A 26,901-nucleotide genomic window follows, 5' to 3' on the forward strand; every position below is an offset into this window, starting at 1 on the left:
AGGTCTCCCATTGCAATTTTAACTGATTCTGTGTACCCAATCAACTATTTCAAACTACAATCTTAGCCATCCCAAATAATGAAGTGTGCATAAATGACTTCTTTCACTGACAGAAGAAATAGAAGACAGTTTGAGTAATCTTCAAGATCTCAGAACATTTACTTCCCTCTCAAGAAAAAAATTCTTTAAAAAAAAATCTCATACTTCAGTACAATTGAAGCATTTGTTACTTGTTTTCATGACCAAGTATACAATAATTTTTTCAGGTAATGTAACTGAATAACACACAAACCACATGGAAATTAGGAACAACGTGACAGAGTTTATTCTCCTGGGACTCACCAGAAACCCGAGCATGCAGAAAATTGTGTTTGCTGTATTTGTTATCATCTACATCATCTCCATGGTAGGCAATGTGCTCATTGTGGTCACGATCACTGCCAGTCCATCACTGGGATCACCTATGTACTTTTTCTTAGCTTATCTCTCTTTCATTGATGCCTGCTATTCTTCTGTCAATACTCCTAAGTTGATAATAGACTCACTGCGTGAAAAGAAGACCATTTTATTCAACGGATGCATGACCCAGGTCTTTGGAGAACATTTCTTTGGAGGTGCTGAGGGCATCCTGCTTACTGTGATGGCCTATGACCGCTATGTGGCCATCTGCAAGCCCTTACACTACACAACCATCATGAGCAGAAGGGTATGTGGTCTGCTGGTAGGAGTGGTATGGGTGGGAGGTTTTCTTCATGCAACCATACAGATCCTGTTCATCTTTGGATTGCCATTCTGTGGCCCTAATGTCATAGATCACTTTATGTGTGATCTGAACCCTTTGCTCAATCTGGCCTGCACTGATACCCACATCCTGGGGCTCTTTGTTGCTGCCAATAGTGGCTTCATTTGTCTGTTAAACTTCCTCCTTCTATTGATCTCCTATGTGGTCATCCTACGTTCACTAAGAAACCACAGTGCAGAGGGGAGACGCAAAGCCCTCTCAACCTGTGTCTCCCACATAACAGTAGTTGTCTTGTTTTTTGTGCCCTGCATTTTTGTGTACATGAGACCTTCAGCCACTTTACCTATTGACAAAGCAGTTGCTGTGTTCTATACCATGATAACTCCCTTGTTAAACCCTTTAATCTACACCTTGAGAAATGCTCAGATGAAAGATGCCATTAAGAAATTGTGTAGATGAAAAGCTATTTTGATCAACAAGTAAATATTTCTAAAGTTCTGCATTTGAGGCAAGTATCAAAGAGAGAATCATCAGAATGACATTATATTTGAAATCAACAAAACTGTTTATGGATAAAATAAAAAAATATATTCTAATTCATGTAATCTGCCTTGGGGTTAAAAAGGAGTCTAAGAATTGTGCAAAAATTTAATCCAGGACTTGTACCAAATTCTCTCAGATTAAAAATCAGTTTCACAAGTTTTAGTCAATATCTGTTGATAGGATTTTCTTTATACAAAGAATAACAAAACATAGTAATATTGAAGAATAATCTCTACAACATTTTGTACTGTCTCCATTTTATAGGTTGGGGCAAGACAAAAAGAAGGAATCAAAATATATATTGATGACCCATTAAACAAATTATGACTGATTTTTCCAGGCCATACTCTTAATTGTGATGATACTCCATTACAGAATAATGATAAGCAGGTCAGAGAAATATACTACTTACCATTTTGTAGTAAGAGACTAGAATTATATATATATATATATATTATATATATATATATATATATATCACAGACCTGATAATTTTTCATTACTATCTCTACTTTTTTATAAATAATAATAGATGGTTGTTAATCTTCCTGACCTTTGCAATATCTAACTAGTACAGGGATATAAAACCAATGAGCTAATATCTAATAACTAAATATAAAATTACCAGCATCATCTTTTTAAAATTCCTTGGAAACTTTAGAAATGTTTTCTATTATTCATGTCACCTACATCACACTGATACTCCATCCAAAAAGACTGTGGCTCCACAAGAAAAGAATACTATAGATCTTGCAGAAATTTCTATATATTAGTTATACAATTATGCTTGCAAATACAACTTCTACAAAATAGTACAATGTCTAATGCATAATAAATAGGGAATAATTGAATGGAAATATCAGAGAAGACAAATTCTACAACATTTAGAGACAATGTAAGCTAGGCAAATTTTCTTACTTTTTTTTTTCAAGACAGGGTTTCTCTGTCTATCTTTGCACCTTTCCTGGAACTCACGCTGTAGCTCAGGCTGGCCTTGAACTCACAGAAATCCTCCTGGCTCTGCCTCCTGAGTACTGCGATTAAAGGCGTGTGCCACCACCACCCAGCATTTTCTTACCTTTTAATATTAAAAACATTGGGGTAATTCTAGTTAGACTATTTAGAGAAACAACAATTTGGTTAGATTGAACAGTAAAAACAAAATTGAAATATATTCTCAGCATATGAGAAAATTATTTGCCTTGAAATTTTCTCTGTCCTCAGCAAAATATCATTAGCCTGTGATTCTGAGATATTTGGTTATAATTTCCTGTTAATCATTTGATTTTTGGCAAATCTTATTATGAAAAAACTATAAAAAAATATGTGACTTAACCTATATTCAAAACATATCAGAATAAAAAATTCCCTGTCCTCTTTGTCCCTCATTCATTTAGTAACGAAGTTTTGAAGCTTAAGGACTGTATCAAGCACAGAGACATTTGCAAAGTGTATGTTTCAACCCCACTAGTCACCTAATGATGAGTTCCTTGTATGCACCAAGTTGTTTTTCTTCAGACACATTCAATATTTTTTTTAATTCAGCTTTTGACCACTTCACTATAGTATGTGTTGGTATATGATGTTTGGAATCATTCTGTTAAGTGCCCATTGAGCTTCCAGGATCTTGATTTCTATCTTCTTCTAAAGTATCCTGGAAAACATTAGGCTCTACAGGGATTAGACCACAGAGGCTATGCATGACAATCGAAAAGTTAATATCATATTCAACATTAAATGTAGTTTTTCTCCTAAAGTTAGGAGCAAAATAAGGATGCTCACTTTCCCCACTTCTGTTCAACATCATAATGAAAGGAATCAGGCAAAATAAGAAATAAAAGTCATCTAAATTAGAAAAAAAAAATCAAGTTGCCTGTTTGCTGATGATCTTGCAAATTGAAAACCCTAATGATGCCACACAAAAAAACAAAAACAACAAAAAACTTGCTACCAATAAATTTAAGGTGGTTTCAGGTTACAAAATTATTAGATCAAAATTTTCTGCTAAAAATAAATATTTCAAAAATGAAATTTTAAATTCTATTTATAATAGCATAGGAAATTAAATGTTTAGGAGTACATTTAATTGGAAAGATAAAAGCTAAGAGTATATGTATACTGAGAATTGTAAAACATTGTTGAGTTTCAAAGATGATATCATACCCAAATGCAACAATATTGTATGTTCATATAGTAGAAGAACTAATATAATCAAAATTTCTACATTTTACAAAGTAATCTAGAGATTTGGGGATGGGAATTTAGCTAAGTGGTAGAGCTCTTGCCTAGCAAGCACAAGGCCCTGGTTTCAGTCCTCAGCTCTGGGGGGGGGAAATGTTAAAAACAAAAGGGGGGCTGGAGAGATGGCTCAGCAGTTAAGAGCACTGACTGCTCTTCCAAAGGTCCTGAGTTCAATTCTCAGCAACTATATGGTGGCTCACAACCATCACTAACAAGATCTGGCGCCTTCTTCAGAAAAAAAAAAAAAAAAAAAAAGCCGGGCAGTGGTGGCTAACGCCTTTAATACCAGCACTTGGGAGGCAGAGCCAGGTGATCTCTGTGAGTTCCAGGCCAGCCTGGGCTACAGAGTGAGTTCCAGGAAAGGCTCAAAGCTACACCAAGAAACACTATCTCAAAAAAACAAAAACAAATAAACAAAAAACCCAAAGTAATCTAGAGATTTAACACAATTACTATTAAAATACCAACATCATTTTCATATAAAAGAAAACATCCTAAAATATTCATGGAATTATAAAAGGTCACAGACAGTCAAAGCAATCTTAAGCAAAAGTAATGTCTGGAGGCACCACACTCCTGAATTTCAGCATATTTTACAAAGCTATGTAATCAAAATGACATGTTAATAGCATTTAAATGTATGTACAGACATAAAGTGAATAAAAATGAAATTCCAAAAATAAAGTCAAGTGTATAGTTTATTGATATTTTACAAAGGTGTTAAGAACACATAATATAATACATGATGGGGGTAGTGAATATCCACATGAAGAAGAATGAAACTGAACACTTTGTTTTCTATCATGAACAAAAACAAACTCAAAATGTAAAAAAAAAAAAAAAAAAGACTTAAATACAGGGTCTTTAAGCTTTAGGCCTACATTGAGCAACATCTTGGTGACACTGATTGATCACCAATGTCATTAAACTAATAAACTAACTACAAAAAACCTCTCTCATACAAGAAAGGAAAAAGTTAACAGAGTGAAAAAGGCAATGTGCATAATGGGAAAAATAGTTGCAAACCATACATATGACAAGAGACCAATATCTAGTATATATGAAACATTCAGACAAACCAATATTTTAAAATGGGAAAAGGACTTGCATTTATGTATTTCAAAATGACCAACAAGTTTATGTGTGTTGGGGGAATAGTTATGACCCTTCACAGTATGTGTCATAATATGTGGTTATGGGAAGACATAACCACAGGCTATCATCTCACACCTGTTAGGTAGCTGTCATCAAAAAGACAAAGACAGTGCATATCTGTAAGGATATGGTAGTAAAAGAACTTTTCAAAATTTTATGGAACCAAAAATTATTAGAAAACAGTGAGGAAATTCCTCACAAAGTTAAAAATTAAATGACCAAGGAGTGTCAGGTTACATGTCCAAATGTACATGAAAACATTGTCTTAAAATAATATTTATTGTCTCATTTCTATTACATCATTATTCATAACAGTCAAGATAGTGATCAACCTAAGTGTTCGAAATGAATGAATAAATACTGTGGAATAGTGTGTCTTTGCATGCATATAATGAAATACTGTTCAACCTTAAAAGGTAAAGGAAACTGTCATTTTCAATGACATAGACAAACCTAGAGGACATTATGTTAAGTAAACCAAACCAAGCTCTTTTAGATGAATACTGTGTGATCTCACTTATTTGTAGAAGCTAAACATTTCACTCATGAAGGCAGAATGGTAGTTGTCAGGGCTTGAAGTATGGGAGTAACAGGGACATTTGATCAAAAGATTAATATCAAGTTTCAATTAAACAAGAATAGTATGTTCTGGATATCCAATATACAATATGGGGCACATAGCTAATAATAATATGTCATGTTTGAAATTTACTCAGAGAACAAATCTTAAATCTTACCAGAGCAAAAACATAATGTAGGAGGTGATTGATTTATTAATTATCTTGATTGTGGTAATCATTCCAAAATTTATACACACACACACACACACACACACACACACACACAAAATATAGTTTTACTTGACAATGATAGCCCAATAACACTTCACATAACATTATTTTATAACACATATTTAGGTTTTTAGTTTTTAAATAGCAGTAAGTATGATTATTATCTTCACAAATCCAATTATTCATTAAAATACAAATTGAGAATAGTTTGGTTTATCTCTGACAGCTCATCACAATGATTAGCATGAAATCAAAGTACAAAAACATGCTAGATGATCAGGCAATGGAAGCACAGAGGGTTAAAAAATCTCAACATGGACTTACAAAAAATGGATATTAGCTCTAAAGTAAAAGATAACCATGCTACAAAGAAGCTAAGAAACATGGAAAGCACAAGGGGGTGGGGAGACACATGAATCTCACTGTAAAGAGGAAATAGAAGAGACATCACAAGTGGACAGGGGGAGGAGTCTGAATTGGGGTGGGCATGGTAACAGGAGTGATAATGGGGGAAGGATGGGAGACAGAGTACTGGGGAAGACAACTGGATTCAAGCATCTAAGGGATGAGCTAGAAATCTAATGCATGGAAAAGCCTAGGAATCTATGATGGTGACCCCTTGCTAAGAGTCCTAGTAATGAGAGATATGGAGCCTGAATCCACCATCTCCCATAAGTAGGCAAGACTTCCAGTGGAGGACTGGGGTACCAAACCAGACATATAACCTTTGACTTACAATTTGCCCTGCCCACAAGATATGCTAGCATAAAGGTGATGAAGAAATTATAGGAGTGGCCAACCAATGACTGGTCCAGCTTGAGACCCATACCAGGCCTGGAAAGCCAGAACCAAATGATTCCTAATTATATTCTACAATTCTTCTATACTCATAATTCATTGCCTATCCCAATTGTCATCAGAAAGACTTTACCAAGCAACTGATGGAAACAGATGAAAAAAGAGCCACAGCCATATATTATGCAGACCTCAGGTAATCCTGTGGAAGAGAGGGAGGAAAAATTATGAGAGCCAGAAGGGCCAAAAACACTACAAGAAAACCCACAGAATCAACTAATTGTGGCTCATATGGGCTCACAGAGACTGAACCACCAACCAGAGAACTTGCATGGGACTGATTTAGGCCCTCTGCACATATGCTGCAGTTGTATAGTTTGGTCTTGTTGGGGCTCCTAACAGTGGTAGCAGGGGCTGTCTCTGACTCTGTTATCTGCTTTTGGCACCCACCCCTCCTACTGGGTTGCCTTGTCCAGCCTTAATAGGAGAGGAGGTGCCTAGTCTTATTGCAACTTGATATGTCATGGCTGGCTAATATACATAGAAGGCCTACCTTTTTCTGAAGAGGAATATATGGGAGGAAAGAGGGGAAAGATTAGAAAAGAGGGAGGGAGAAGAAAATTTGATCAGGTTTGGAAATAATTAATTAATTAATGAATTAAAAAACTGTGAGCTGCAATAAACTCTTCATCCTGAGAAAGAAAGGAGAGAGAGACAGAGAGAGAGATGGAGGGAAGGAGAGAGGAAAAAGGAAGGAAAGAAGGAAGAAATAAATAAGAAATGAAAGAAGAGCTATTCTAAACTGCAGCTTGTAATTTCTCATGGAAATTAAAGTAGTTATCCTGAAATACAAGAGACTAGAATCCCTGGGGGATAGAAGGCAAACTGACACACACGAGGAAGTGTGGAGTTCATGGATCTCATTATTGTCTCCTGATGGCCCATCCACACATGTCAGTATGGAAGCATAAGAATGCACAGGACCAAACCAGAAGAATATTGCAGCATTGAGAAGAGGAGGTGGATGCAAATTCCCACTTCCAATCAAGAAATTATTTGCAATTGACACCTGCTGGGAAAGGGAGAATCAGTTTCCTTCAGTAAAGTGTCCCTGGATATATCAACCATGCTCCACAATAGGCCCCATGCCCAGGAGTAGCTGGTCAACACAAAACACACTCCATATTTTATTTTGTTTGGTTTTGTATACGTTCTATGCTTTTTGGTTTGGTTTGGTTTCTCTTATTTTTTTTATTTGCTTGTTTGTTTTGATTTTTAGTTTTTGTTTTGGATTTTTATGAAAGAGAGAGAGAGAGAGAAAGCATGTAATTGGGTGGGTAGGGAGATGGAAAGATTCTGGAAGGAATTGGGGAAGGGAAAGAATATAATCAAAATATACTGTATAAAAAAATTAAGAAAAAAAAGACCCAAAAGAGCATGTTAAAATTTAAAAACTGACCTCTTTTGTATCAAACAACTTGAAGATAAGCTGAGAGCACTATAGAGTTGTTCCCAGCATCCCCACGCTGCAAGTCTACCCAACATTCTCAAGTGTCTTATGTACCCTGGTGTCTTATTGATTTACATATGTATTCTGTACTTCTGCCAGATTGATTTTCATTCACCTTTTGTAGTCAGACTTTCTTTTAGACTGCCAACTTCCCAATAACAACATGGAGACTCTATTAATCATGAATTCTTGGACTTACCTTAGGCTTGTTAACAACTAGCTCTTAAAACTTAAATTAACCCATTTATATTAATCTACATTTTGCTACATGACTCATTATCCATGCTGTATAGCCAACTTCCCTATGTCTTGCTGGCAAATCCTCTGCTTCTTAGATCTTCTGAGAGTTCCTATCTCCCTCTAGAAGTTCTCTATCCTCTCCTGTATAGCTATTAGCCATTCAGCTGTTTATTAAACCAATCAATAATCTGTGACACATCTCTACACAGTGCACAAAAAGATTATTCCACAACAACCTTTGTTATTAATTCTGGTTTTAACCATCCCTTTCTGCTGTCTGTATCTTATTTGTCTATACTTTGCCTTCTTAGAAGTGGTGTCCCACCTTCTGGTTCTGGAATCTAATTCCTGCTTATTCATCAACACTTTTTATGAAGGAATGGAGACTAAGCCTTCACCCTTGAGTGTACAGCATAACATTTGCATCTCTTCTACAAACCCCTCTAAATAATGGTTCATCATCTGACTGTGCATTTTCTGTGAAGGTTAATAAAATGCCAAGATATGCCTAATCAAAAACTCATGACATATCTCTTCCAGATCTAAATGTGGTTCTGCTTGCATTTAATTTTGACTGTAGTTTCTAACAACGTGTGTGTTTTTGTGCAACAGAGGAAATATCTACTAGAACTAATTTCATTGAATTACATTGATTTCTTTATGGGTAGGTTCTGACTGAGTTCATTTGTTACCTTTGTAGGCAGATTTCAGTAATTATCCTAGGACCCTTTAATTTCCCAAGTCTGCTGGTCTGCTCTGTGATGAGTATATTCTGATAGTATTAGTCCCCTGTAGCTGACTGTCAATGCAAGAAAAACTTCCTTGTTCAGTAGTTTCAGTGCATATTTGCATGAGCACACGCACACACAAAAACACAGACATCATCATCATCATCATCCATCACCACCATCATCATCTCAGTGGAAGGTTTGAAGCTTGTTAACTTCTCAAAGGAGTTTATTTTGTACTAGGTTCTATCCAGGCCTTAGAAAACACAATGAACTTCATTATTCAACGGAAAACAACCATGCCTTTCTCAGTTATTGAAATCTTAGTGTTCATGGAGGAGCCTAGTCTAAAAAATATATACCTTTCTTAGAAATTTGTCATATAATATCTGGGTATCATTACTGCTCTATCATAAACACCCTAATAAAATTATTCATTATTTTATTTTATCTGCTCAACTCAAGGATGCTTTGTAGTTTGTCTCCCGATTGGATTTCAACCGATAAAATATAACAGAATGGAAGGCTTATAGGTATAAAATGAAGAGTATATCTTTTTGCTACATGACCAATATTTAATAGACAACAAAATTTGCAAAATAAAGAATTAATGTGGACCCCAGAATCTAAAGTTAAACATTAAATATGTTAGTTTCATTATCATTAATGATCAGCAATCTCAATATTACATAAAGTTATTACTATCAAAACTAATATTCTAGGTTCAAACTTTTTATTATCTAGAGATGTTTCAGATTTTCAGTCACTTTACAGGTATTTGCTGATTCAGAAGCACTTAGTTGTGATGACAGACATATGAGACAGGAGAACATAAATATGGATGATAGCCCAAGTTTAAATTTTCACTGAAATAGCTATATCCAAATAAAATCCAATTCTACATTATAGTTGACATTCTCATCTCTAGAGCAAAAAAAAAATGGTGGCCAAGAGTCCATGTATTGTCTCTATATGTAAAGTTCAATGACATTTAATTTTTATCTGAACTTACTTTTTTTCTCCAGAGCTTCCTTATTGCATTTTTTACCTCAGCATTCCTCAGGGTATAGATTAATGGATTCAACATAGGAGCCACCATAGTATAAAAGACAGCGACAGCCTTATCAAGTGGCAAAGTGGTCACTGGACGTAGATACACAAATATGCAAGGAATAAAGAATAAAACCACTACCGTGATGTGAGACACACAGGTGGAGAGGGCTTTGCGCCTGCCCTCCGAGCTATAGTTCTTTAGAGAGCGCAAGATGATCACATAGGATCCCATCAAGAGGAGGAAGTTAAACAGGCAGATGAACCCACTGTTGGCAGCAACAAAGAGACCAAGGGTATGCGTGTCCATACAGACAAGTTCCAACAATGGGTACAAGTCACACATAAAATGGTCTATGATGTTGGGGCCACAGAAGGGCAGCCAGACTGTAAAGAGGATCTGAACAGTTGCATGGATAAACCCTCCAGTCCAGGCCACTCCCACCAGGAGAATGCATAGCTTGTGGCTCATGATGGTCATATAATGCAGAGGTTTGCAGATGGCCACATAGCGGTCATAAGCCATCACTGTCAAGAGGATGATCTCAGTAGCACCAAAAATGTGCTCGGCATAGACTTGTGCCATGCATCCATTAAAAGAGATGACTTTCTTCTCTTGAAGGGAGTCCACAATCAGCTTTGGAGCTGAAGAGGAAGTGTAAATCGTATCTATCAAGGACAGGTGGCTCAGGAAGAAGTACATGGGGGAGCTCAGAGCCTGGCTGTTGATGATGGTGACCACAATGAGCAGGTTGCCTGAAACTGTTACCAGGTACAGAACCAAAAATGTCACGAACACTGCTTTCTGCATTTGGGGGTTCTGTGTAAGACCTATCAAGATGAACTCAGTCACGTTCCTTTTATTCTCCATCTGTGTAGTATGGTTAATTTGTTTTAATCCAAAAAGAAATACTTTATCTTTAGGAAAAAAGAAAGGAGAAAATTGTAAAATAATTAAATAGTCCCAAACTCTAATCTTAAAAATTCTACCATATCACACATTAGAACTAGTCTTCCCCAAACTCCATAAAATAGGTCAAACATTTTCTTAGTTGACTTTCCTAGTCTTTATTTTTTTAATTCAAAGAAATTCTTAAAAGACCTAGAACACTCCAAAGGAAGGTCATTACCTACAGTCAGAAGAGCAGTTGCAAACTTCACTTTTATATCAGAATGAGGTAACAGAGTAATCATTAGCAGCAAAAATTTTGGAGATTAGCAAGACATATATACATACACACACACACACATATATATATATATGTACATATATATATTATTATATGTGATAAGGTAATTTACAACCATGAAATATTCCTTAAATACTAGTTCTAGTTATGTAAATTTAACAGAAATAAAAAGTTAATGGTAATAATTATGTAATTAGTACTTAAAGATTCTGTCAAATACTAATATGCGTATTTCAGGAATAATATTAAATTTTGAAGTTTTCACATAAAATTTTATATAGACTGTGAGTCACTGATGTTAAAACACAAGTATATTTGTTCCATTTTCTTCACATCTTTGCAGAAATGGGAGGAACTTTAAGTGAAATAAGTCAAATATTAATAGCATACATTCTCTCTCGTAAGTGGATGCTAAAACCAGCATTAATCTAAGGGTACAAGTAGAAATGGAAGACAAAGGACTCGAGAAAAGTACTAAACATTTAAATACCCAAAGATGGTGCTGACACAGGCTCCACAGCACAGTGGATGACTACAGTTCACAGGAATCTATCATCTGTTTTATGAAGATCTCAGAGGAGCTCAGTCTCCAGATACAGAGGTGAGAATAAGAGGGAAATATTAATGGCCCTGACTTGATCAGTACAGACTGTGTACATATGTGGGGAAAAAACACATTGTGCCCCATTAATATATGCAATTATTGCATGTTAATTAAGGTAGAAGCTGGAGGAGCTGCTCGGTGGTGAAGAGTGAATGCTGCCCCTGCAGAGGAGCTCAGTTCAGTTCCTAGCACCCACATCAAAGGGTTCACAATCAAAAACAACTCCAGCTCCAGGCAATTCTGAATTCCTCTCATCACAGAAACCCTCATTCACTTGTGCATGTACAAATAGACACACACCCAATTTTTCAAAAAATAAAAGCATAATAATGTTTCATAGCCATTCAAAACATTTATTAAAAAATTAATTACTTAAAATATTGAGGGCATTTACTCCAAAATATAAGATTATGGGTGACTTGTTATTTCTCTCTTTAATTTTTCATCATTTTCCAAATTAGCATAGACTGCTAATTTTATGACCAGAAAATAACTTTGATTTCTGTATTTAGTACTATACTTGAAAACATGAGCATTCAAAGCTGAGTAAAATAAGACACAATGAATATAAAGTATTGCACATTGGCACATTGTGGAAATCCAACTAATAGTATCTGAATGTAGCTAAAAGGTAATGGAGTGTTCTCATAAAACTGTGCTTGTCAACGCACCAAATGAGCATAAGACAAAGACATGAATGAGCACTAGTGAATTGGCACTCAGGACAGAGGATGAGAGTGCCCTGGTCACCACACACAGAACTTAGAAACACCCTGAATGTCATTTTTATTCTACAGTCAAATACAGGCTTTCATTTGAACTCATCCCATTAGTCAGCACTTTACTTGAGCAGTAAATAACTCAAGCCTGAATAATCTACCAGAATTCACTTAATAACAAAATCTGTTTCATTTACTTGATGAAGAATGCAGATATCACTCAAACGTCATGATATTACTTAAAACTGCTTTGTCATTATCAGTTTTCATTTTTTCCTGGGCGTCAAATTTCTTTTTTTTTTTTTTTAATGTGTTCACACAGGAGAACTGTGGAGGGTAAGATAAATTTTCCCCATCACATGTGGTCATGAAACATACTGAAGTCTGTGGGAAAGAGTTGCCTTTCCAAGCAACTTCAAGAATACTTCATTGAGATTCAGACCTTATATCTCTAAGCCCAGGATCACAGCATCCCTTCTAAATAGCCCAAAGTATCAGAGAATCCTCCCAGGAACAAAAACCCCTGGGAATAATAAGGAGTGCATTTTTTTAATTACCAGGTCTTCTCTAGAGAAGTTAATCCTTGGAATAACAAAGACTGGACTAATAAATATTTATAAATTCTAGAATGTAAATGCCCAAATCATATTTCATGATCAAAACCAAACATAACCCAAAACAGGACTCATTCAGTTAGTAATTATATTTCCTTCAAATTTTCAAGTAATCTAAATATATTTTAATTCTTTTCAAGTATTCAGATTCCTCCTTTTCCTTCACACCATGCAGACACAAAGACAAGCTGGACAACTCAGCCATATGTCAAAACTGATATCTTTCATGTTCTATGGCATATTAAAGGAATAAATGAGTTTTGTTCCCTGTCCTAGTCCAAAGACTAATAGCATACCCTGTGGTGTTTGCAGAGGAGCAAGAAGAAACTGATCTTCCACAAAAGGAAAGACTGCAACGGAGAGGCAAGGACAAACATGGACAACCTCATCTCACACTGAGAAAACCTGCTCACCTATTTCAACTCCTCTGCTCAGATATTGGGCCATGAACCCTTTACTGTACTCTGCTTTTCCACCGTTGTGGCAGCATGCTGAGGCTCGCATGTCCTGCACAAGCTTCCTGTGGGACATTCTTACACTGAGCACTGGCCACGTAGTTGGCATCATACTAAGTGATTTGTGTGTAGTATTTCACCTATTCTTTTCAACAGTGTCAAAAGGTTTAGACGCCATTAAATTGAGATTTTAAAGAAAAGAAGACTACACTGTGATTAGAAAATAAAGAACTTACCTAAAGTCCCAGTGATAAAATGTGAAGGAGCCTGTATCCGAATCCAGGATGTCTGTCTCTAGCTCTTTAGCATTTACTCAGTGCCAGCAATCTCCAATGAAGATCAGTTTACTTTGAGGGTCAGCATTGTCAAAACTCAGAGAAGTGAGACAGTACCTTAAAGCCAGCAGCTGTGGTCACAGGGAAGCTCCAGAGTCCTCCACTAAGCTGCAAAAGAAAGTCAGATGGTAATGAGTTCAGGTTTCCAGTCTGCAAGCCTCCAGAACTGCTCTACATTAGAAATCCCTGGGTACCTTGTGTTTTATGAACTTGTACATACTTTAAAGTTGAGGAGCCAAGGGCCAGGCAGGTGAATTTCAAGGAACCAGAGCTTATCAGTCAGTGACAGAGGACAAGAACAGCCTAGGTCCACTAAACTCTAACACTGGTATTTTCTGCCTCTGCGTCTCACCTTTCATAGGATGATACAATGTAAATATATACAAGGAAACAAAAGACCCTAAAGGAGAGAACTTAACTTCCTTCCACTTCCTATTTATCAATACCTTTCTCTATTCTCAACTTAAGGTCACAGATACTTAGTCATGTAACAGGAAACTGATCTACTATTGTAAGGGCAAGCTCTCACTGCTTAATACAATACCCAAGAACATTTGATGAGGTCAAAAGTGTCTCTGAGCCTGAACTTCTAATTCAGATTCCCAATCACAGCAGAAAATATCCTTTCCCATGCCAGATTCTGAATTTTTAGTGCATTCATCTTTGAACCTCAGTGTCAGAATTGAAATAATTCTTTGGAAAAACAGAATTCAAACGCTAATCCTCTCCCTCCTGTTCTGACCTTTCTCAACTGTAGTGAAGAGCCAAAGAGCCTTATTTGATTCTCAGTTGCATTCTGGGTCTCCTCCTCTTGGTACAAGTTGGTATTTTCCTTCTCTTGAATCTCTGAGAACAGCTACAACATTTTTTCTGGAAAACATGTGACTGCGTAAGTCAGTAAACTATCCAGACCAGCATTTCCTATGCCCTACTCAGCTGTAAACTCTCAGTAACCCACTCAACTACTTCAGTCTCTCTATACTCTTCCCATGCTCAAACCCTAGAGATGAGCTTTTGCAGTTTCATGAACTGTAAGCATCTTCCTAATAGATTTAATACACATACATATCCATATCTACAGTTCAAAGGAACAAATACTTTAGCAAAATCTGAAAACATTCAAAAGGCATTGTTTTGATGAAATCTATTACAAATTTCTTATGGGGGAGGTTAGAAATATTAAATTAAATTTAAATATTAAAAATCAGAATTCTGGGAAATTTACTGTAGGTCCTGCTGTAGTTGAGGAGAATGTCTGGTGTCATCAGAAACAGAGTAATTATTTCATACAACTACTTAAACAGTATTGTATGTAATGTATGCACTCCCTAATCCACAATGACTAAACAATACTTCAGGGCAGAGACTGTCAATTGACACAAATTTTAAATGCATTTAACAAGCACTTTCAAATCTTGATGGCTTTGTAACTCCCATCAAAATAAAATACACTATTGAATTAGACACTCACAGATCTCCCTACTAAAGGAGATCTTCTAATCTTCCTTACCTAGATCAAGTTACAAAGCAAGACACAAATGTCGACCCTTTAATTCTTCCAGTGGAAGAAGAAGAATGAAACCATATATAGAAAGGCTACTGAGTGCTTTATTAAAGGGCAAGTCTGTCTCACCTTTACCCTCCCAGGATTAATTATTTCTATTTTTTGAAGAGTTTGTCTTAGGAAAAGATATTTGGTAGTACTTATCTCTAAACAATTCACGTGATTAGTTCTTTTTCCTGCAGTTGAAACTAATTTATGAACAGTCCATATCTCTGGTCTGGAGTATTGTTATGAAGCACATATCACATAAGCCCTTGAGGACCATGATTGGGACATGAAGGGCTCTCACTACTGTATGGATAACAACCTGGGGTTTTTCTCACTGTGTGTCCCTGGGGGAATTTCCTTGCAGTCTGAGATCTTGTGTGAGACGAAGACACTTAATCCTTCAACTGTTCTAGAATGCATCAGTACTCTTTCTGTCCATAGGAATGAGTTTTGGAAACTGGTGGAGTTTTAAGCAGCGTGATATCTACTGTCAAATTTCCCTATGTAGAAACCAAAACTTTGTCCTGTTTTCAATACCATCCCACTGACATTATTTTAGAGGTCTAGGCTTTCCAGTGACTCCTCAATGGAAAAAGCATTACTTCTATTAAAAAAAAAGATAAACAGGTTTCATTTACAAATATATGTACATATACATATGCATGTTACAACAATTAATGAAAAAAGAGGCCATGAATTTGAAAGAATTCTAGGAAAGGTATATGGGAAGGTTTGGCAGTATGAAAGAGGAGGGGAAAATGATGTAATTGTATTATAATCTAAAATGTAATAAAAATTTATTGTATATAAAAATTTTTAATTTTAAAAATTCTAAAAAAAATCAAATTTTCTTCATACATGACATGCCCAAGACCATGGAGGTTTCCATAATTGTCCTAACATCTGGAAAACACATAGTATGACACTTTCTCTGCATCCTGAAGCTTATTGCTAAATCACCTATCATAAACATTTAAATAGCTGTTATCATTTCTTATATGGTTAGGGAGTGGATGGAGAGCAAGTAATAACAGCAACAATAGCCGCTGTCAATATTCGTTACTGTAATTACTAAGCTGTGTCCTAATTAGTAAGTGCTTTTTGTATTAATAGGATGTACTCCATTGAATGATTTCTACTGGACAAATTTCATTGCTGGGTTAAAACTGACTTGGATGTAATCTAAAATAAATTCATAACTACTAGATATCCTATAGAATTTTTATTAGATTTTTACATCTATTTTCATGTATTAGTATTTCATGTACTAGTATAGTATTAATTTCTCTTAGCAGCTTTGTTTGATTTGGGCACTAAAATACCATGTCAGAATCACAGAATAAGTTGGGAAGAATTGCTCCCTTAAATATTTTTGGAAGAGTTAATGAGGGATTGGGGTTTTCTTTGTTCTTTGCCCCTCCATTATATTCAGGCTAAATTACATCACTCTCCTATGTCACTACTTTCACTATAGACAAAAAAGTACCTAGTATTTTCTGCTCATTCCTAAGACAGGAGAATAGTGGTTATCACCATAGTAGTGGCTGAGTATTCAGGGTTCGACAGACCAATATCTTTTTGAGGGACAATGACATTTTTCTATGTATTAAATTCTTGAATTATTTCAGAATAGTACCATAATTCTTGTGTGTTTCTTTGTGAGGTCTTCTTTAGATATTTCAAAGGAAGACAAAGGCCTTGAAACCTCATTGTCTAATATCCCAAGTCTCTAAATATTGACAGCCTTACCTCAGGGTTTGAGTTCAGAATTGTGATTATCAGGGTAGGTTTGAAGAAATAGCTATATGTATCCCCAGTCTCTTTTGTCTAGTTTTCTTGAGGCTTAGCTTACTCAGCGCTCATCCTGTGCTAGAAAAAGCCTACTGCACTCTTGTGTGTCCCATTTCTGTTCTGTGTTAAGAGTATTGTGTTAGTGGTACTCCCCATTTCATCTCTTTATATAAATACAACATCCTTGACCAATGGGTGTTCCTAGGATGACAAAGGATCAAAGGACAGCACCTTTCAAGTTAGACTAGACAGAAATGTTTGATTTCTTGAAGTTCTGTGTACTTGTTGTCTTTATACACAACACCCATTTATATTCACTGTTTTATATGACCAAAAATCAAATATGTTAAAACATTTAACATTTATAACAGACAGGTTGGAAGGACTTAACTCTCTTTCAGTGCTCACATGTTTTGCTGCCTAGGAAATATGTATAAATGACCATATGGATTTAAACTCATTGAAAAAGAATTCTATCACGAAAGTATATTAATAGTAACCACATCCTTTCACAGATTATGTTATAATTTTATAAAATTCAATTACTTTTTGATTTTTTGAGGAATTCTTTTACTCAGCCACAGGGTCTGATAGTATCACTCTCCCCACTGGGTGCTGAGGCCACATCCTGCTCAAATTCAGAAAGTCTTTTCCTGCATCACCTGCTATATTATTTTTGCTATTTGAATTGTTATGTGCTTTAATGGAGAAATGCAGATTCAGCTTTAGTTTTCTTTTTTGTTCCAACATAGTATTTTTTACTGATTCTTTGGGAATTTTGCATCATGAACCCCAATCCTGCTCATTTCTTAGTTCATCCATGTTCTTTGAGAGGTTGTAATGTCTCCCCAAAGTAAAATAAAAATTAACAACAAAAAAAATCTCCTTGACTTCTCTGGACAACAAACCTACCTCATTCATGCTAGGATTTTGGATGCCTCCACTTGTACAGGTGAGGTTCATGCAGTCACAGTTGCTATGAGTATATGCAAGCAGTTTCCCTATCATGCCCTGAAAACACTCTTTTTTTTTATTTAAAAAAATTCTTTCCTTTTACATACCAAACCCTGTTCTACCTCTCTCCCCTTCTCCTGCTCTCCCCACATCTACCTCTATACCACTCATCCCCTCCTCATAGAGGGTAAGGCCTCCCTTGGGTAGTCAACACAGGCTGGCATACCAAGTTGGGGCAGGACCTAGCCCCTCCCCCTTGCATCAAGGCTGAGTAAGGCATTACACCATAGGGAATGGGCTCTAAAAAGCCAGTTCATGTAATTAGGATAAGTCCTGGTCCCATTGCCAGGGGACCCACAAACATCAAGCCATGCAACTTTCACTAGGGATTGGTCCCATGATGGCTCCCCAGCTGGCAGTCCAGAGTCCGTGAGCTCCCACTAGTTGGGACAGCTATCTCTGTGGCTTTTCCCATCATGATTATGATCCCCCTTGCTCTTATAATCCTTCCTCCCTCTCTTCAACTGAACTCCAGGATCTTGGTCGAGTGCTTGGTTGTGGATCTCTGCATCTACTTCCATCAGTCACTGGACGTAGGTTCTATGGTGACAATTAGGGTAGACACCAATTCAAGTGCAGGGGAAGACTAGTTCAAGCATTCCTCTCCACCATTCCTTTGAGTCTTAGCTGGGGACAATCTTGTAAGTTCCTGTGGTCTGAAAACATTCTTTTACTACAAATTTCCACTATCTTTAGTTCATACAATCTTCCCATACCATCTTCAGCTGTGATCCCTGAACCTTGTGGGTAGTATGTATGGTACAGTTGTCTGAATTAGAGCTAAGCATTCCACAGCTTCCTATTCTCTGCATGGCAGCCAGTTATGGAACTTTATATTAATTGCCATGCGCATAAAAACAGCTTGCTTTATGAGAGTTGATAAATGTGCTTATCAGTAAAAAGAAAGGCACATTGGGAGTATATGAAATCTATAGATTCTTTTGGTAGGATGGCCATTTCCACAACAATAATTCTAACAATCCATGAGCATGGGAGGTCTCTCCATCTTCTGATATCTTCTTCAATTTCTTTCTTTCTCAGTTTTTGTTGTATGAAGTCTTTCACCTCCTTTGTTATATTAATTTCAGGGTTTTTTTTTTTTTAAGTTACTGTGAATGGAATTGTTTCCCTGATTTCTTTATTGGGATATTTGTCTTTGGAGAACAGGAAGGTTGATGGTTTTCATTTGTTAATTTTGTATCCTGCTACTTTGCTGAATGAGTTCACCAGCTGTACATATTTCTGAGGGAATCCTGGAGGTCTTTTATGTATGAAATCTGCAAATAGGCATAATCCAATGTATTCTTTCCCATTTGTAACATTTTTATCCTGTCTCTTATTGCTCAAGTACTTTTACTTGTTCCTAATTTAGTAGAAATGCTTTGTATTTTCCCCCCATTTAGTTTGATGTTGGCTGTGGGCTTGTTGTATTTTTCCTCCCTGAAAATGATAGACTCTTATCCCTCTGAAAATGTAAACCAAAATAGACTTTTTTTTAAACCAAAAGTCTCTTTTGGTCATAGTGTTTTATTATAGAAATAGAAAAGTAACAAATACACCAAGTATTCACCTTGAGTCTTACTCAGTCACATTATCATCTGCTTTTTACAATGTAGAAACTAAAGTAAAGTGAAGCTGATGACCCAGATCACATAGTTCATGATAGAGGAATATTGCATAGCAGTTCCAAGATGAGACATTCCATCATGCAGGGAAGCTCTTTAAGACAGAAGGTAAACAACTCAAAATAGCTTCAAGAAATCTGTGAAACTGACCAGATTCACTAGGCTCCTCCCTCTCAGGAGTAACCATAAAGACAGATGAGAGCCACTTTCTGACAAGCCAAGCTGCCAGGAAGACCCTCAGACAAGTAAAGTTGCAAAGAAGACCCTAAGACCAAATCAGCTGCCTGGAAGAAATAGACACCAGCTGATCTCTGTAGAAGAGGTTTACACCAACTGAGTCTCCTGGAGAGGATACTCTCCAACCTGTTGATCTGCCTGCAGGCTGTGCAGTGTGCTCCATATTTCCAGTTTCGCTGTCTTTGAGTCATGTCTGCTCCTGTAAGTAACCCTTTGAGAAGGCCAGGAAAATACCATGACAGGCTCCTAACAACCCTGTTAAGAACTAGGCCTCAGTTCCTGCCTCTTGAAACTGAATAGGCAGTTTCTGAGGCAGCCACGAACAAAAGGCAATCAATCACCCAAAAAGAAAGGACAAGGAGAACTGCTCATACCAGGACTGAGTCAGTCCCCACAGGAGCTCAAGGTAATAACCAAAAAAGGACAGAGCCTGGGACTTGTCCAAGCTTGCCCCAATATGGAAAAAATGTAGCCTTAACCAGTCCCTGCTAGCCCTAACCAATTAGAATATATTGATATGATTTACCACTCACATAAGCCAATCCTAGATAGAATGACCTCACTGCCTTTAGAATTCCTTTAGCTGTGTATAAAAGAGCCTGCGAGCTTCTCTCAGAGTCACCATTTTGCCTTTGTGTCAGATGTGCAGCCCCAGCATGCTAGAACTCTTACTCTTGAGATAATAAACGCTCTTACTGATTGCATACATGGATGATGGTCTTTTGTGGGACTTCTCTACGACCCTAACACCTGATGCATTGGCCGGGAAATCCCCCTAAGACTCACAATATGTCGAGCATTTGGAAACTCAGTCAATAAGTGAGCACTCTTTGTCTTGGGCTGTCATTGTTCTGACTGTCTCTGTTCTGTTCCATGTGTTAATGTCTCTGGGAATCTTGAGCTAACTAAATCTGGAGGCCTGAGTGTACCAGGTGGACATACTTTTGGCACTCAGATCATGTTGGTCCAGAGACATCTCTGACCCATTTGTAAGGGACTGGGTCCCTCTGGTTGAGGTGGGACAGGGCAGGTTGCTCTTGCACAGTGGATCTCACTTACAGGGAGATAAACCATGGTCCTGGTTCTGGTTTCTGTTACTTGCACTGCTGTACTGGTACCTGGTTGTCTTTGTCTTTGTTATATGTCTCTGTCTATTAACCTCCTTTGTTTTCCTGGAAGGGATGAGGCAAACAACCTCTACTCCTCCCCACCCCCAGCTTTTTATTGGATCATTTCTATGACTTTAACTGCCTCCTTCTTCAACTCTCTTGCTCTCCAGCCCCCAGCATGGGTGGGGCAGCAGAGAATCACTGCCTGAAGTTGCTAAGCTTGAGCAGCCATGTTGTGGCAATGTAGCAGGGATTGCCAGCAGGATAGCCAACCAAGGCTCTCAAAAGGGATGGGGTCACCCAAGCAGGACTTCAAATGCAGGACAGAGAATTTGGGGTTAATTGTTATGGCCAGGGGAGTTAACAATATTTTACAGGAATGCTGACTGCCAGGGGCACTCTGCCACCAGCTGCTGTACTGCCCATGTAGCCGCCACTCCTCCCCCCCCCTTCCAAAGCCAAATTCTTCACTGTTGATACAATTTCCAAGCTTGTGATAACACTCCCTCCCACCAAGGTCCTTGCTGCCTCCTGCTACTTTGCCACCTTAACCCTTTTCTGTCCTGACATTGCCTAAGAAACTGCTGAATTAAACCAGCCTATGTACTTTAAGATGTTTTGTATTCAGAATAAAAGTCAAAGGTGATGTGTGAACCCACAAAAGTCTGTTAAATAATTTATTAAGGGGTGCAATGGAAATATAGACTCACTAATACAGGACAAGGAAGACGCCACTGCTGATACTGCTGATTCAGCTGCTGCTGTCTTGTCGTTCTGCCCAGGGGTGAGTGGGAACCAACTACCAGGCTTGCTTCTCTTAGACGACCCTAGAGAATGCATGACCCCTATTCCTCTGCTCTTACGTCTGCATATACACAGGCAATACCATGCCCTAGGGCTTTCTACCCCAAGGCTGTTGGCTGAATGGAACAAATTCCTACAACACTTCCCCTTTTTGTCTAAATAAAAAGGTTCTAATCCTAACACAAAGCTATATATAATAAGAACAATTATCAAGTATTGTCCAGAAGAAAGAAAAGGTACTAACATAAGCAAAAATGTAACTGCAATCAACAAGAACAACATCAAACAAGAAATACATACTAAATGTCTAGACCATAGTTAATGGCAAATTATAGAGATTACTCCAATAATCTCTGTCCTATCCTGAAGAATCTAAGTCTTATGCTTGATATGCTCTTAGCTAAGATAAGAGAGGATTGTAACTGTAACTATCTACTCTTCCACCCCATCAAAGACCTGAGAAAGAAAATAATAATATCTGAGTAAGCAGGAAATGCAAGCAAGCAACTTCTGAAAATGCAAGAAGTGACAGAAACAGCTGACTACCTGGACAGTCACCCAATGTTTCTCTGCAACATTGTGGCATCATACTTAAGCTAATAGCCTAGAATATCTGACAGATCATTTTCAGAAACAGGAAATTTTGAAAGACTGTCCTACCCTGGCTTGGCAAGGTCTAGCAGTCACTTTTCCTTGTGTCCTGTTTGTCCAGATTGGACAGCATACTTACTGTCAGCAGTGGAGGCAAGGGCAGTTCTTTGCCCAATAGGTTAGTTTTAGCAAGAAGAAGAAAAATTCCATGTGGAATGTCTTTGATGCCCATTGTCCTCCCAGGAGTAGATTGGTGATGCCAGGAGCAATCATGTCTCACATCAACAGAGTTCTAACTTATTAAAACATTTAAATACCATATTCTCTGGGTCTTTGAAGTGTTTGGAGATTGCCTATCCATCTGAAATATATCTCTGTTTATCTAGAAAACCTGACTAACATGACTATAAGTTTGACAAACATGGGTGACTATTAACCTATAATTCTTATCCATCTATATAGCTTAAAGACTAAAGCTTCACATAAAAATAAACAATCTGTAAACAGATGTACAGTATAAGGACAATTTAAATAAATATCTTAATCAGAGGTAGAAATATATAGTGCAATATGACAAAAATATTCTTAATTTGTATCAATATACAAAATATCCTAAACAGAAGTGGATCACACATACAGTATGACAAATATAATTTTACATTTGTATCAATATACAAAAGTATTTTAAACAGAAGTATAAACATATTTACGATATGACCTACAGTTTTGAATTTATAACAATATACAAGTTATCTAAAACAAGAAAAGAAAAATAACTTTATATTTGTATCAATATACAAGAATCCATACTAAAGCAAATTATTTAAAACTGATTGTTGCTTTTTGATTTACAAGTAGATACAATAATCTACCTTATTATCCTAACCTATCTATCCTTTTTCTATTTCAAATGAGATTCCTGAGTCTAATCTTAATTGTTCCATCCCTAACCATGTAACAATTTATGACCAACCACCAACAAATGACAATTATCCATAACCTTGAGAAAATAAAAGCCTATTGGAAGAGGGAGCATCATTTTCTTGGAATTGTTTCCTGCTGTCTAGGGGACGATGGTATCTCTGTGGGATCCTGGAAAAAAATTAAACAATGGTTACATCTCATGAGGACTAGCTATAATATTTGTAGCCAGTCTCAGAATAATGGGTAAAGCTTATCTGAAGTTCTGACTAGAGTGGTGTAAGAAGGCAGACCATCTCAGTGAGCCACCTTGGAAATGTCCTGAGCAGTTTGTAGTCCAAAGCTGATCTTCAGGTGGTGTTTATTGACTCAATTATTATGAACCAGGTAGAATCATTGTTGTGTGGCCCAATCATCCTGGAGATTTCAGATATTGATGCTAGGAAAATTTATTGTTCATTGTGTAAAACTTCAACATTATTAATATCAAGAGGAAAAGTTTATGATGACAGTTAAGGTATTCACCAATCTGATTACTGGGGTAAGCCAGTTCAGACACCCTCTCCAATATAGCTAATAGTCTAAGCTGGGGTCATCCTTGTGGACTCCTGGGAACTTTCCTAGCATCCAATTTCTCCCTATCCCCATGATGTCTCCCTCTATCATGGTATCTCTTTCATTACTCTCCCACTCCATCCCTGTTCCAGCTTGACTATCCTGTACTCTTATGTTCTCATCCCTCATCACCTACCCTCCATTGTCCCCTCACTCCCAGTTTACTCATGGAGATCTCATCTATTTCACCATCCATGCATCCGTCTTAGGGTCTTGCTTATTAGCTAGCTTCTCTGGAGCTGTGGGTTATTGCTGTGGGATGTTCTGTATGGCAAATGTGTTGCTCTGATTGGTCAATAAATAAAACACTGATTGGCCAGTGGCTAGGCAGAAAGTATAGGCGGACTAACAGAAAGGAGAAAAGAAAGAACAGAAGGCAGAAGGAGTCACTGCCAGCTGCCGCCGCCAGGACAGGCAGCATGTGAAGATGCCGGTAAGCCATTAGCCATGCGGCAACGTATAGATTTATGGAAATGGATTAATTTAAGCTATAAGAACAGTTAGCAAGAAGCCTGCCACGGCCATACAGTTTGTAAGCAATATAAGTCTCTGTGTTTACTTGGTTGGGTCTGAGTGGCTGTGGGACTGGCGGGTGACAAAGATTTGTCCTGACTGTGGGCAAGTCAGGAAAACTCTAGTTTTCTACAAGTTATATTCTGGTTATCCTTTGCTTTACATCTAGTATCCACTTATGATTGAGTACATACCATGTTTGTCTTTCTGAGTCTAGTTCTAGTGCCTCTAGTGGCTCTGCTTTTGAGCCCTGTCATTCAGGGCATTCAGTTTTCTAGTAAATGGTCACTTTGAAAGTTGGGTCTATTTCTTGGCCTTGTCTTTAGACCTTTACATTCTGGTTTTGAGTTTCCAAAAGCTGATTTCCTTGTGTGTTTCACAAGGAAAACCTTAGTTTCAGGGTTGCCTGATACAGCCAAGAGAACCTTGATGAGTCCTTGAGATTGCTTATCTAAAACCTTTGTTAGCTCTTTGGTCTGTCTGTCTTCCAGGATCTCTTGATTATTAAACATCTTTTCTGTAACCACAATGAGGTCAGCCAACCTCTTACCTTCAAAACCTTCTAGTCTTTGTAACTTATGGCAGATGTCTGGAGCTGACTAGCTAACAAAAGCCAGGCTCATTGTGGATCTCTTCTCTGGTACATCTGGATCCAAGGGCATATAGGGTTTGTAGGCTTCTATCAATCTGTCCAAGAAGGCTCCTGGCATTTCTTCAGGCCCTTGGCATAACTGACTTACTTTGGAAAAATTTGTGGGCTGCCTCATGGTATCCCAGAGACTCCGTCCCCCATTAGAGTCTAGTGGTAGACTTTTAGTCTCTCCCTATCTTCCTCTGTATTGAAGTCCCACTTAGGTCATGTTAGGGGAAAACCAGCATTTATGAGGTCTGCATTGGTACTTGATCTTTCATCTGGGTCTAGAACCAATTTCTGGGCCTCTGTCATTAACTGTTCCCTCTCCTCAGTAACGAAGAGGACCTGGAGTAGCTAGCAACAGCCATCCCATATCAGCTGGTGATTAAAAAGCACAAAATCTAATAAGTCCACTTTCAGGCTTCTCAGGAAACTTAGGGTTCTGCATCTTCCAATTATATAGGTTGCTAGTGGCAAAAGGACCAGCTGCTGCCTGCCATGAACATCATACTGGTCCCACAATATGTAGTGGGAGGGCCATGGAGTCAGTCTCTGCCAGTGGCTCCTTCCTCTGAGCCCTAGGGTGTTTATGGAGAACTCCTTAATCCCCTTCCTCTCCATCACTGTCCTTCTGGCCTTTCATTGAGTTTCTGCCCCTTTGTCAACCCCTCCCACCTGAGCCTTTCAGGGGAAGAGGGATGTGGCCTAGAAGAATTCCAGGTAACTTGGAGATGGAAGGATGTGGTACAATGGCATGGAAGGCTTGCCTTTCCCTTTGACTCCTCCTTCCTTTCAGCAGCTATTGCCATAACCATCTTTGGGGGAGGAAGAAAAGGTTTCAACCATTTAGGGGGCTTCTCTACAAGGAACTGATAGAAGTTTATGTAGGGGACCTGATCAGGGTGCCTTGTTGACCCATATACTATGTTCTTGACTCAAAAGATGGTTGAGAGGTTGAAGGTCCTCTCCTCTAGCCAGCCCACATTGAGCTTGGGGCATTAATTCCTGCAAAAAATGGGGAGTTTATTTTTCTGGACCACAAGCTGTAAGACGTCAGCTTGGGCCTGAAAGTCCTTGAAGTTGTCCAACAGGATGCTAAGGGGAGTTGGGATAAAGGCTGCTCACCATATCCTCTAAAATAAGAAAGGAGGTTAGTAGACAGAAAAAGACAACAACAGTAGAGACAAACAAGTACCAGTATGGCACCTCTAGCAAGACAAACTCCTTTTTCCTTTCTCTTTATTATTCCAATTTCCTGCCTTTTCTATTGCTTTCCAGACAATATGAAAACTTTCATCAAAGTCATTATTGTGGTTTTAGTAGTCCAGAATATTGTACAGGTACAATATCTTAAACAAGATTAGAAATATATATATATATATATATATTTATATATCTCATAACAAAATAAACTTAAATTTGTATCAATATATAAAACCCCACACAAACTTGAAACATTTTAAACTACTTGTAGATTTTTTCTTATCCTGATCAATAATAATTTGTAACCAACCCTTTAAATGATGACAAGTATTTATAACACATTGAATCTAAATGACCAAAAACCATATATATATTTCTTATGGAAACAAAAGCATAATTTTTTCCAAACGTAATATATCTTTATCTTGTGGTAATTCATTCCATTCATCCATGTGGCTCTCTCCTTGTCTAAATCCAATCATGTTGTTAAAAGACAAATTCAGAGTTTCTGTCTCATATCATAAGAGCCACCAGGTATGAGACAGAAGAAAATAAAAATCTAGGGACTATTGTTATCATA

General features: G+C 37.5%; 2 protein-coding genes across 2 annotated transcripts; one reads left to right on the forward strand and one right to left on the reverse strand.

The window, feature by feature from the left end:
- Positions 1-295: 295 nt before the first annotated feature.
- On the forward strand, positions 296-1,201 carry LOC114685909 (olfactory receptor 4C46). Its single transcript, XM_028860549.1, has one exon. It carries the CDS (start codon positions 296-298, stop codon positions 1,199-1,201), a length of 906 nt encoding a protein of 301 aa, XP_028716382.1.
- Positions 1,202-9,736: 8,535 nt separating this feature from the next.
- On the reverse strand, positions 9,737-10,678 carry LOC114685913 (olfactory receptor 4C12). Its single transcript, XM_028860552.1, has one exon. The coding sequence runs from the start codon at positions 10,664-10,666 to the stop codon at positions 9,737-9,739; it is 930 nt and encodes a 309-aa protein (XP_028716385.1). The 5' UTR covers positions 10,667-10,678.
- Positions 10,679-26,901: the final 16,223 nt, after the last annotated feature.

The sequence above is a fragment of the Peromyscus leucopus genome, chromosome 4, assembly GCF_004664715.2.
Source record: "Peromyscus leucopus breed LL Stock chromosome 4, UCI_PerLeu_2.1, whole genome shotgun sequence".
Classification (NCBI taxonomy): Eukaryota; Metazoa; Chordata; class Mammalia; order Rodentia; family Cricetidae; genus Peromyscus; species Peromyscus leucopus.